Raw genomic sequence first — 13,930 nt, forward strand, 5'->3', positions numbered from 1 at the left:
TGATTCTTTCCCTTATCTTCTTTTTCAAAAACACCCGGGTCTGGTGCCCATGACCTGGGTCGGGCGCCTATGACCAAATGGCCCATAACAAATTGACCCAACATAAATCAGCAAGTCAATCAAAAAAAAAAAGAAAAGAAAAACAAAAACAAAAAAATGCAACCAATCATAATTCCATTTTCCTTAAACAAATTAAAATCATTTTGATAATGCAACTAACCTAATCAAACAAAACAAAAAGTTTAACACTTTAATCCTAATTTCAAAATTTTAAAAGATAAGAAGAGAAAAGAAGGAAAGAAAGAAAACACAAAGAAAATAAGAAATGAGGAAGAAAATACCTAAAAGCTTCTGCTCGGAGACCCAATCGACGGAAAAAATGGGAATTGAACTCATCATCAATTGATTGCTCTTATCAAGAGCAAACAACTGATGTTGATTTCGAATTCACAAGGTCGAGTCTCGAAAGAAAAATTCTGACGGTTCCAAGATCTAAAAATTGCGAAATTATGGTTTTTTTTTTAAAGAAACTAAAATGAGATATAAGATGAGGAGGAAGAGGGGATTGTGGGGTGTGAATTTGAGGGAGTTGTTTGGGTGTAGCCGCCGACAAAGTAGGGTTGGGGAGTTTTAGGGCGGCTAGGTTTGGGGGTGAGGGAGATGAAGAAGAAGTGAAATGATTTTTAGGGTTTTGTTTTTTTTTTGGGGGGGGGGGGGGGCTCTCTCTTTGGACAAATTTAAGAGAAAGGGGTGGGGAGTTCGGGACCGTTGGATTAGATTAAATGAAGGGTTGGGATTGACTTGGTCCAAACGGCGTCGTTTTGGGTTTGGGGAGGCTGGATCGAGCAAAAGGGGAACTGGGTTGGGGCGAAAAAATGACTGGGGCCTCTTAGAGACTGGCCCAGTCCGGTTTTTTTTTTTTTTAGCAACTATACCACTCAGCATCACTTGCCTAGTGGCTAATATATAAATAAAATCTCAAAATGGGTCCAAGGCTTACAAGATGTCCAAACCACAATAGAAGTTGCATGAAGCTACTAGCTATTAAAAAGATAGAAAAGCTAAAATCTAATGAACTAGCAATTATAACATAATAAGTTGAATGCTTCCTTCTTATATCAGTGTATGTGAATCCAATTGTCATTGGCAAATACCAAGCAGCACCTATCAAGCTCTCACCAAGCGCCAGGGTATACTGTCCATAGGCTAAAATGAATTCCAAACATCTCCACCACAGAGTTGAAGCCAGCATAGTCTTCCAAGTGTAGCTACTATATGATCTCCATATGCAGTGGACTGATTTTGTCCAAGTATTAATCATGTGCTCACTCATCAAAATTAATGTGTAGAAGAGGTGCTTGGCTTTAGGCAGGCTTTGCAAGGCAAAAGCCAGGCTTGAGCTGCCTTTAGGCAGGCTTTGCAGGGCAAAAGCCAGGCATGAGCTGGCTTTAGCCAGGCTTTTCAAGGCAAAAGCCAGGCATGAGCTGGCTTTAGGCCGGCTTTGCAAGGCAAAAGCTAGGAATGAGCTGGCTTTAAGCAGGCTTTGCAAGGCCAAGGCCAGGCTTTGAAATTGTTCCTTTTTGTGATCTTGTAAGCTCAGATCCTTCCCTACTAGTACCTTTAATGTAGACATCATTCTAAACATTGTTAAACCATCCTCAGATTGAGCATGAAAGCATGCTAATACCACTGAGAAATGATTCAACAATCTCCAAAAATACCATATGATGGGTTCAGCATATTCCTTAGCATTTGGACATATCAGAAGTAGGATAAATTATACCATCCCACACCTGCTTATCGTATTTTTTCTGTACACTATCAAAGCACCCCGAGAATGAGCATGGGACCATGCTAATACCATTGGAAAGTACCTTAATAGCATACTGAATGAGACAAAGAAACATACAGGTTTGTGCAGAGTCCAATCGTGTGAAGCCATCAGTCTGGGGTTCTTCTCTTTGCTATCCTAACCCTAAAGTTAGGTGATTGAGATTTGTCTAGATTGATCAACCTCCTCCCTGCACTAGGCAGTTTAGAAAATGAATGAAACTCAGATGTACCTGCAAAAAAGAACATAATGTTAGCTATAAAATCCGCCACTGAGTTTCCTTCTCTGAACACATGTTAAAAGATCACATTGAAGTTGTCCTTCATCTCTACAATTTTCTTCACATCCTGTGCAATTACCCAAGGAGGATCCCATTCCCCTTCTATCGCCTTCTTCATCACCAATGAATCAGTCTCCAATATGAGAGGCTGAAGATCATGCTCCACACAGTATTCCAACCCTTGAAGAATAGCCTTAGCTTCAGCTACCACATTAGTTGTCACTCCCAGGTCTACTACCCTAGCATACACCACATCACCTTCATCATCCCTCACACAAAATCCTAGGGAGCTAGGTCCAGGATTGCCCTTTGAAGCTCCATCAGTATTATATTTGTACCAACCATGAAAAGGAAGCTGCCATGTTACTCTTGTAGTGATCAATATAGGTTTATATCCTTCAAAGTATTGAATCATGTCTGGCCATAACAATGGAATATTAGGCATCCAAGCATACCTCACCATTGTCAGTTGATGCAATATCCTATTTATCTCATGAATCACCCTATTTGTGGACACTGAACCCCCATGTTTACCTGCATTTCTTCTCTTCCAAAGCTCCCAAGTGATGATAGCTGGTACTGCTTGAAATAGTGGCTTTAATTTTGGAAAACACTGAGCATACCACCAGTGCCTTATAATCTGCTTCAATTGAATCAATTGCACAGTAATTCCAGCAGCCCCCATGAACAAGTTCCATACCTTAGAGGCAGTAGGACTTGTGACAAATATATGCTCAATGGATTCCTCTTGGGGCTGCTGACAACACCAACACCTAGACATCACAATTTGCCCTTGCCTCCTCCACATGTCATCGGTGGCTATTTTCTTCCTCCACAAGAAGAAGGATATCTTGAATGGCAAACCTTTAATCCATATTAACTTGAAGTCCTTATTAGGATCAACCCTATGCCTTAATATTTTCCAAGCACTACTAACACTGAACTTGCCTGAAGGAGTTGGCATCCAGTATGGCCTATCCCAATATCCCTCACCGCCTTCATAGTGCACATTTAGCCTTATATGTTCTGCAATTTCCTCATTGAAAGTTTGATCTAGCAGTTGATCATCCCATGCTTCCCATTTCCGCAGTTCTTCCACCTCCTGAAGACCTTTATTGATTGGAAAGTCTTCAGGTAATACGTGATAAAGTGCACCCAATCCAGTCCAATTTTCATGCCAAATATTAGTGGTTCCACTCTTCAATTCCCATACGATCTCATGTTCTACTTCTTCCCTAGCATTCAGCATTTGTCTCCAAATATGAGACCCTTCCCTAAAATGCACCACTGTTGTTAGCTCCTTCTTGTAATACTTATTCCACATGAAATTAGACCACAATGATTTTTTGGTCCTAAATCTCCACCATAGTTTAGCAAACAGTGCCCTTGAGACATCATGTAAGGACCTAAAACCTAGGCCCCTTTCCTCTTTAGGAAGGCAGAGATTTTTCCATGAAGCCCAATGTCTGCTTCTCCCTTCGTCCTTTGTGCTCCAAAAGAAACTAGCAAAAGTCTTATGTAGATGCTCCAGGATGTTGTTTGGTGGATCAAGGATTGATAACATATGAACTGGCATACTTTGCAACACACTAGAGATGAGTGTTGCCTTTTTTCCAAATGACAGCAGCTTTCCTTTTCAAGAATATAATTTAGTCTTTACCTTCTTGATAAGATCCTCATAATAGTCCTTCCTCCTTCTAATGTAAAAAATAGGACACCCTAGATATGTGAAGGGGAATTTACCTCTTGCAAATCCAGTAATAGCTTCAACTGCCTGAAACAATCCATTAGCAACCTTTGAATGCATGTAGCATGAACTCTTATCTTTGTTGATCATCTGGCCTGATATCTTCTCATAGTTCCCCAATACTACCATAATCTTGCTCAAGGAGGGAGGATGAGCAGATGCAAAGATTATCGTATCATCAGCATATGCCAAGTGGTTTAAAGGATCAGACCACTTAGGCATTCCAAATCCCACAAATGACTTGTCTTTAAAGAGCTTATTCAAAGACCTGGATAGTACCTCAGCTGACAGAATGAACAATGCTGGAGATAGGGGATCCCCTTGTTTCACACCCCTTGTCGACTTAAAGAACCCTGAGGACTGCCCATTTACCAATACTGAATACCAGTTATTTGACATCAAGTTCCACACCATATTGATGAAGTATTCAGAAAATCCTATCTTCCTTAGCACATGCAATAAGTACTTTCATGAAACCCTATCATAGGCCTTATCCATATCAAGCTTGATCACTACATTAGCTGACTTTCCCCTAAACCTTATGTTAGTGACAATTTCTTGAGTCAATAAGATGTTCTCAAATATACTCCTACCCTTTACAAATTCGGATTGATTAGGAGTTATTAGAGATGGCAAAAAACTCTCTAATCTGTCATGTAACACCCTAGACAAGACCTTGTTAATGAAGTTGCTCAAACTAATAAGTCTTAAGTCAGAGAAGGTCTCAACTCTAGGTTTCTTGGGTAGCAACACTAGATTGGTGTGAGTGATGGATTTAGGCAATGCAGCTCCTCCATAGAAGTGTAGCACCATGATGTGTATATCAGCACCAATAACATCCCAGCATGTTTGATAAAACAAGCCAGTGAATCCATCAGGACCACTAGCACTCTCCCCACTAAGCTCAAAAACTACTGCCCTTACTTCTTCAATTGTTGGCAATCTGCTAAGTTCCAAATTCTGATCCATAGTGACCATTGAAGGTACATTATTGAGCATTGAAAATTCAGAAGCATCCCCTTCATTTGTGAACTATTTTTGATAGAAGTCCACTGCAGCTGTAGCCAATTGCTCCTGGTATTCAATCCATACCCCACTGCCATTTTTGATCCTCTTCAGTTGCAATTTCTTTGTTTTGCCCATTGACACGATTGTGAAAGAAACTTGTATTCCTATCTCCTTCAACAAACCAAGTCATCCCATCTTTTTGCTTCCAATACTGCTCCTCAATACTCAAGTATTTCTTCAATTCAGATTAAGCCTTTTGAAGCACAATCCTATTCTCAGTTGTAGGCTCTTCTTCAAACAACATCTCCTTTACCCTAACAATGTCCTCCAAAATAGCCAATTTCTTGAAGATATCACCAAATGTTTCCCTACTCCATTTTGAGAGTGCTGCCTTCACCCTCTTGATATTCTTCTTAAACATAAAAAACGGATCCCCTATGAAATCAACTTATCAATTCTGCCTCACCACATCCATAAATGTAGCATGCTTTGTCCAAAAGTTCAAGAATCTGAAAGGCTTGACAAAATTGGTTGTCTGCACCCCACATGTCATTAGCAATGGTGCATGATCTGATCCAGGTCTGATTAGATGCTCAACTTCAAAAATTGGCAACATGTTCTGAAATGGCAAATTCACAAAAATCCTATCCAATCTCTTGAATATACACTCAGCATTGGATCTCCCATTCCACCATGTGAATGGACTTCCTTTGTACCCTTGCTCAAACAAACCACAGGAGTTTACACAAAATGCAAAATCCTCATATTCAGGAGGGTGTACTGGAAGTCCCCCTATTTTCTCATCTTCATGCAATACCACGTTGAAATCCCCTCCTACCAACCATGGTAATTCCATATCACTTGCCAAGTAATACAAGTGATCCCACAAATCCAACCTCTCCATTGCTGAATATTTTGCATAAACAAATGTCATCATCATGTGCTGCCGCAGGTCATGGTGAAACACTCTCACAGTCACCTGTTGCTCAGTATCCTCCACTAATTCCTATTCCACCACTGCATCGAAGAACAACCATATTTACCCATTAATATTTGCTTAAGCAGTCTCCATATTCAACCTCCTTTTATATCTATCAATGAGTCCCTTCTTTTGAAAAGGCTCCATCAATGCAACTACACAAAAATTATGCTCCATATTCATGTTGATCACTCTAGGAAAGGCATGTTGTGTATTCACAGACCTTATGTTCCATATTAATGTTTTGATCATCATCATTTAGATAGAGAAGCTGCCCTCCTGGCATTATTCTTGAAGGTTGTGGTGGATCTTTACTCTGATTCTTCTTAGTTTTCTTACCTCCTTTAGCACTAGTTGTGGGTGATAAATCCCCTTCCCTAGCCACTTGTTTGAAGTTTTCTGCAGTTGATTCATTTTCTCCTTCATCCTCCATTGGATTTTGTCTCAATAAGTCTTCATCAATTGGTGTCACATTGTGTGTAACTAAATTATGTAACTGTTGTAGAGAAGTCTTAAGTGGAACATTAAGATGTAGTTGCATAATTTGATCGGTGCCAGATTCCATAGGCACTTCCTCTATTTCCCCAGATGCTCTTGGAACAATTGCTCGCTCATCAGCCTGTTCATACTCCTTGAGTTGTAGCTCAGAGACATTGCCTAGCCCAGGAGTTAATGTAGCAGTCTGCTCTAAAAGCACTGTCCTAGTGAGATCACCACCCTTCCCATTGCTTGAAATTTGGTCTGAACCCACTATATCATCCCTAATATTCATATCAACATCTTCATCAAGTTTGTTCTCTGATACATACGCCGGAACACCATTTACATAGGCCAAAATCTCTCCAGTGGCACTAAGGTTGGGGTTTACTGTAGCTGCCTAATCAGGTGAACCTGGCTTTAGGCCTGGCGTCGCTAGCCTAACACTTGGGGAGCCTGGCTTTATGCCTAGCGTCGCAGCCTATCGCCAGGTGAGCCTGGTTTTATGCCTGGCATCGCCAGCCTATCGCTAGGTGAGCTTGGCTTGTTGTCCTTCTTCACCTTGTCTTCTATTATCTTTGTTTTGCCAGCTGATCATCCTTAATAGATCTTGGTGTTGTCTATTACATCCTTAAGTTTAACAAGGAGGAAAATATGATTAAAGCTTTGCAAAATGGGCCTTGGTTTGTAAACGGTCACTTCCTTTCAGTCCAAAAATGGGAGCCAAATTTTGGGGGATTTGCAGTCGCCTATATTTGTGCTACCTTTTAATCCGTACCATATTTTAAAAAATTATTGATTTGATAGTCAGCTAACAAAAAATTCGTAATAATATGACAATTACACCCCTGAAAAAAGATATAAAACCTGCATCACGCATTAATCGCGTGATCTGCAATCTCATTCGTGAAAAAAGATATCCTCATCTCCTCTCAGCAGCTTTATAAAAAAAACCAATAACTTGTCCAGATTCATCTTCAGAATCACAAAGTTGTTTCACCTTGAAGCTAAAACTTCATGCTAATGTAGCATGATATTGTTTCATGTTGAAACTAAAACTTCATGCTAATATAGCATGAAGTTGTTTCATATTGAAGCTAAAACTTCATGCTACATGCTAAAGTTATTTATCCTGCAGTCTACAATTTTGTCATGAGATTTATCCGAAACTTCAGTCTAAATATGTTGAAGTTATTTAGTTCATTTGCTAAAACTTCAGACTAAACATGCTTAAGTTATTTAGTTCATTTACTAAAATTTCAGACTAAACATGCTTAAGTTATTTAGTTCATTTGCTAAAACTTCACACTAAATGATCACGCCTAACTATGCCTTGTAAAAACGACTAAGCGGTCGCTGCAAATATAACCCGATTCAATTCCGAAGTCGAATCCCACAGGGAACTAACCTATTTACTACAACTTTAAATAATGCTAATGATAAACTCAGACAACTTCCGGATACAAGAGTTTTATGAATAATCAGTGAAATTTATTTAGCTAAGGAAAAATGACAATAAAATTAACAATAATGAAGACTAAAATTGAATTCAAGGGTAAAAGGATCTATGGCTATTGATTTCCCCAATTGCCGGATTAATTCTCAACTCTTTAGCTATAATCTCGCCGTAATACTCTATGAGGATTATGAGTTTCGGGCTACCGTAATTACCTCTCGATCAATTACGATAATTTACTAGAAGCATTCTCTCGAACTACTCTAGTTAACAATTTATGCAACTCAGAATTATCCCACCAAAGCATCGTTATTTCTAACCTCACTTTTAAATTAAAGTAATTAATCTCTTAACTTACCCAAGAGTGGTGTTGTTCAACAACAATCTAACCAAGTGTTCTTTATCAAGCAACACAAGGTAACTAGACACGATTAATCAAGGGCCCTTCCAATTAACCACAATACAATACGTAGTTGAACAATCATAGAACAAGCACGGCTCAATTATAACAAAATAGAGTCAAGAATTCATCCAACAATTGGTTCCATCAACCCTAGATAATAGATTTAGCTACTAATACTAATGGAAAACAAATCACTAAAATAATTCATAATCAACAAATAGAAGTATGAAGAAGAAGATGAAAACTCTTAGGAAATTATCCGTCTTCTCTCCCTCGTTCTTGCCTCTAAAATCTTCTAAAAACAGTTATCCCCCACTTCTGGGCGAGTTTAGGTTTTATATAGGTTTAGGTTAGTCGCCTAGGAAATTACATAATTAACCCTGCGTGTTTGGCTTTCGTCCGCGGCCGCGAATTGACCGCGGATCCGGCCGCGGATTTCCACTGCCTCACTGCATTTAGTTCGCGGACCAATTCGCGGCCGTGCACCTGCAGGGGTCGTCTCGCTTGCTTTTCTCGCTCCTTTTCGACGGGGCTAACCTTCGATTGGCCTTTCACACTCCATGTTGACTCCAAAACACTCGTTAGCTCCCTCCTAGCTTAGAGTAGCTCCTGCAAAGCATCAAATTCTTAATTAGAGCATTTTGGTATCTTTTAGCATTCAAATATCAGTAAAATGCGGCTAAATTAGAGTGTAAGTAGTGCCTAAATTGCATAAATATAGCCTACTATCAATACCTCACACTTAAACCATTGCTCGTCCCCGAGCAATCAAACCACACTCTAAGAGGCCTAACTTCACTGAGCGACTTCCCTACTCGTCACACCAAGAATATTTCACATAAATTGAGGACATTATTGCAACATCTATACCTCAGGAGTTGACTCTCTCTAGCCACGCAATGTTCCTAACTGGCTTACTTACTCTAATTCATAGGTCCAGACTTACCTCTCCTTCATGAATCAAGTGCCTGCTCACAACAAAAGAGACTCATTTCACAATCAGTTAAATTTACACACACTGAGGAACTTTAAAAGGAACAGAATTCACTCACCCTCAGAAATGACATTCTTGTGCCACAAAAAACGCACCATAGGCTTGCCCGTAGTGTACTACTCTACTAATTGAGCTCACTCAGTCTAGGATCAAGTAGGACTTTATTTAGATGTAATGTAGGCTACAGATTGGGTAAGATATATTTGGATATGATAGTGACTACACCTCCTTAAGCACTTTAATACATTTAGTTTACAATCAAGTCCACACCTTAGTTAAACCAATATTTTTATCTTTAACACCACATATACCACCCCACACTTCTTCTTTGAGCACAATCACCTTAAAAGCCACCAAAGAATTATTACCAATCAACATGATACACTATTAACAATGTTTTTTTTTTTCACAAGTGACCTTTTCCAACAAGATATACCTTTCTCCTTATTTCCCTAGTTCCACTCAAAAGCTCCACCAACTACCCCACACTTTATCCTTTGTAGATTCATAGTATTTCAAGTGCTTACGAGAGGTAAAGGGTTCAAAAAGATGGTCAATTCAAACAAGAGATAGGGCTTGTAATGTGGTTGCCAAGAAAACAGGATTATAGGCTCAACGAGGTTAACTATGGTACATAGCAAATAGGTGGGTGGAGTATGTATATATATGGTTCAACAAAGAAATGCCTATATCACTTTCCAAACTAAACAAGACTACCATTTCGCTTTGCAGACATACGGGGCAAGTTCTAGGCGTTAAATGTCGTGCACAAAATATAACAAGCCTTACACACACATGGCACATGTCTCATTCCAGATTAGATCATCAAACACTCAGATCAAGGTACTTAAGCCAAATTAAGAACATACATTTTAAGGCCTTCTTACAAGAGTCAACAAATGAGCCTAAGCATCACACTAAAGTAACCACTATATTCAAGGTATTACGAAATTACGGGATCCTATGCTAATTCTACCTATAGTCCATAAGTTCCTAACTAAAAATAAAAAGCTAACTACACTGGGTTCAAACAAAACCCTTGAAAAAGAACCGTGGTTTGAATAAAAATCAAGGGGGAATTGATACACTACTACAAAAGAAAATCTTTTTGGTTTTTTTTTCTTTTCTTTTCGACTTTAGACCTTCAAGAAACCCATCGAATGATATCCATTGTCGGTTCAAGTTGAAATTGATTTATACAAATAAACTACGAAACTGTCTACATACAACATACAACAAAGTATCCCCCACCCCATAATTAAAAAGATAGCATGTCCCCATGTCATACAAAGTAAAGTAATATGAGGTAAAGGAACTTCCCTGGTGGATCAGTCTTGATCGGAGACAGTGCCAGGGTCGAGATGACATGCTCTCCCCAGCGCACACAGCCAGCCCATGATTTTCTTTTCTGACTTCGCATTTTGGGTAGCCAAAGCATCAACTCTGGTCCCCAATTCTGTGATGGAAGTGCGCACTCCTGCTATGTCTTGTTTTAGGGTTGTCATTAGTGTGCTCTGTCTACCCCGGGATGGTCCTTCGGCCACTGCAGGTTGTTCCTGTGGGGGTGAGGCAGGTTCAACCTCCTCCTGACCTTCATCGCCCTCTTCCGACGCATTAGAATCGTCACTATGAGTTGCCTCTGGTGCCACTGGGTCTTTCCCGATGGTCACTTTGTCTGCCAGGAACTTTGCTTCTTTCTTTACCATGCCATCCATATTTGGGTTCTCAGGCACTTTTGCTGCCCGGCACAATCTAGTGATCAGAGAGGGAAAAAAGAAAAGAAAGATGATCAATACAGGAAATTCATGGAAATGCTTTGACAGATTCAATTGAATATTCCACTGATGGATGCTTTGAGAGAAATGCCAGGGTATGCAAAAATGATGAAGGACCTGATGTGGCGAAAATTTGACTTCCAGGACCTGTCCACTGTAATTCTGACACAGACCTGCAGCGCGATAGTGACAAGACCAATGGCCCAAAATGTGTCTGATCCATGTAGCTTCATTATCCCATGCAATATTGGGAGTTATGCTTTTGCTAAAGCATTGCGTGACTTGGGAGCCAGCATAAACTTGATGCCCTTGGCAATCTATACAAAATTGGGCATAGGCAGAGCTAGACCGACCTCAATGTTGCTGCAACTAGCCGATCGCACAGTCAAAAGACCGACAAGAATTCTTGATGATGTGCTTGTGCAAGTGGGGAAATTTGTATTTCCTGCAGACTTTGTTATTCTTGACTGTCAGGTAGATGAAGAGATACCCATCATTCTGGGAAGGCCATTCTTAGCCACTGGGAGAGCGTTAATTGATTGTGAGACTGGAGAGTTGAAAATGAGGTTGAACAATAAAGAAATAATATTCAACATTCAACAATCCATGGGAAGACCCAGTGAATTTGCAAACTGCTCACTAGTGGAGGTTGTGGATGTGATACTGCAAGAAGAGGATGAGACCCTTAATGTCAAGGATCCACTAGAAGCCTGCTTGATGAATTTGGAAGATATGGACGGTGAAGGGTTGGCAGAGTGGGTCATGGCTCTCGAAGGTCAAGGATTCTGGAAAAGGGAACCTCAGTTCGAGCCCTTACGCTTAGAAGAGAGAGCAACACCACCTGCAAAACCATCAATAGAGGAGCCACCACAGTTGGACTTGAAACCACTTCCAGCCCACCTCAGGTACGCTTTCTTGGGGCCTAATTCTACTTTGCATGTTATTATATCATCTAGTTTGCTAGTTGTGCAGGTAGAGCAACTATTGTAGGTATTGCAAGAATGTAAGACTGCCATTGGTTGGACCATGGTAGACATAAAGAGTATCAACCCAGCCTTGTGCATGGACAAGATTCTTCTGGAAGAGGGGCAAAAACCTTCCAGGGAGCATCAACGATGGTTGAACCCAAATATGAAGGAAGTAGTAAAGAAGGAAGTGATCAAGTGGCTGGATGCGGGTATCATCTTCCCCATCTCTGATAGCAACTGGGTCAGTCCTGTCCAATGTGTGCCGAAAAGGGGAGGAATGATGGTCGTACAAAATGAGAATAACGAGTTGATCTCGACTCGTACAGTCACGGGGTGGCGAATTTGCATGGACTATCGGAAACTGAACACATCCACTCGAAAGGACCATTTCCCATTGCCTTTCATTGACCAAATGTTGGACAGGTTAGCTGGGCGGTCCCACTTCTATTTCTTGGATGGATACTCGGGGTATAACCAAATCTCAATAGCCCCGAAAGACAGAGAGAAAACATCCTTACTTGTCCATATGGCATTTTTGCCTTTCGGAGAATGCCCTTTGGACTTTGCAATGCACCGGCTACATTCCAGCGGTGCATGTTAGCCATTTTCACTGACATGGTGGAGGATATTATGGAGGTGTTTATGGATGATTTCTCCGTGGTGGGGGATTCATTGAATATTGTCTTCACAACTTAAGAAGAGTGCTCAAAAGATGTGTAGAGACAAATCTAGTGCTGAATTGGGAAAAATGCCATTTTATGGTACAAGAAGGAATAATGTTGGGGCATCGAGTGTCCAGCAAGGGCATTGAAGTCGACCATGCTAAGATTGATGTGATTGAGAAGCTGCCACCGCCCACTTTGGTAAAGGCAGTGAGAAGTTTCCTTGGGCACGTCGGGTTCTATAGGCGATTCATTCAAGATTTCCAAAATTGCTAACCCCTTATGTAAGTTGCTTGAAAAGGATCAGCCCTTTGTGTTTTCTAATGATTGCAGGTTGGTTTTTGAGGAGCTGAAGAAGAGATTGGTGACTGCACCCATCATAGTGGCACTCAACTGGGAGCAATCACTCGAACTCATGTGTGACGCCAGTGATTATGCTATAGGAGCAGTCTTGGGGCAACGCAAAGACAAAATGATGCACCCGATTTACTATGCAAGCAGGACGCTCAGCGGTGCACAACTCAATTACACTGTAACAAAAAAGGAAATACTGGTTGTAGTGTTTGCCTTCGACAAATTCAGGTCGTACTTAATTGGTTCAAAAGTTATTGTTTATACTGACCATGCAGCAATTAGGTACTTGATTGCAAAGAAGGAGTCAAAGCCACGCTTGATTCGCTGGGTTCTGTTGCTACAAGAATTCGATCTGGAAATTTGTGACAGAAAGGGGACAGACAATCAAGTGGCAGACCACCTCTCAAGATTGGAAGGAGCTGAAAAGAGAATGGAGGTTGAAGACATAACAGAGACATTCCTAGATGAACAGTTACTTGCTGTGACAATGGAGGAGACGCCGTGGTATGTTGATATTGCTAACTATTTAGCAAGCGGTATTGTACCTTATGAACTCTCCTCAATTCAAAAGAAAAAGTTCTTCCGCGATTGTCGAGTCTATTATTGGGACGAACCTCTATTGTTTAAAATATGTGTAGATAACATGATCCGGAAGTGTATCCCCGAGAAAGATCAACCTTCTGTTTTGCAGGCTTGTCATGCTTCACCATATGGTGGACACTTTGGAGGAATCCGAACAGCAGCAAAAGTGTTGGAATCGGGATTGTATTGGCCTACCTTGTTCAAGGATGCCCATGCTTGGGTCAAAAGTTGCGATGAATGCCAAAGGACATGCAACATATCTCACCGTCACGAGATGCCGATGACCACAATTCAAGAGGTGGAAGTTTTTGACATGTGGGGGGATCGACTTTATGGGGTCGTTCATCAACTCGTATGGTAACAAATATATATTGGTAGTGGTTGACTATGTCTCTAAGTGGGTCGAAGCGGTGG

The 13,930-nt window shown here is 40.6% G+C and overlaps 1 protein-coding gene across 1 annotated transcript; it reads left to right on the forward strand.

Moving 5' to 3' along the window:
- The first annotated feature begins 11,019 nt into the window (after positions 1-11,019).
- Positions 11,020-11,940, forward strand: LOC142179929 (uncharacterized). Its single transcript, XM_075250825.1, has one exon. It carries the CDS (start codon positions 11,020-11,022, stop codon positions 11,938-11,940), a length of 921 nt encoding a protein of 306 aa, XP_075106926.1.
- The last annotated feature ends 1,990 nt before the right edge of the window (positions 11,941-13,930 follow it).

This window comes from Nicotiana tabacum, chromosome 4, assembly GCF_000715075.1.
Source record: "Nicotiana tabacum cultivar K326 chromosome 4, ASM71507v2, whole genome shotgun sequence".
NCBI lineage: Eukaryota > Viridiplantae > Streptophyta > Magnoliopsida > Solanales > Solanaceae > Nicotiana > Nicotiana tabacum.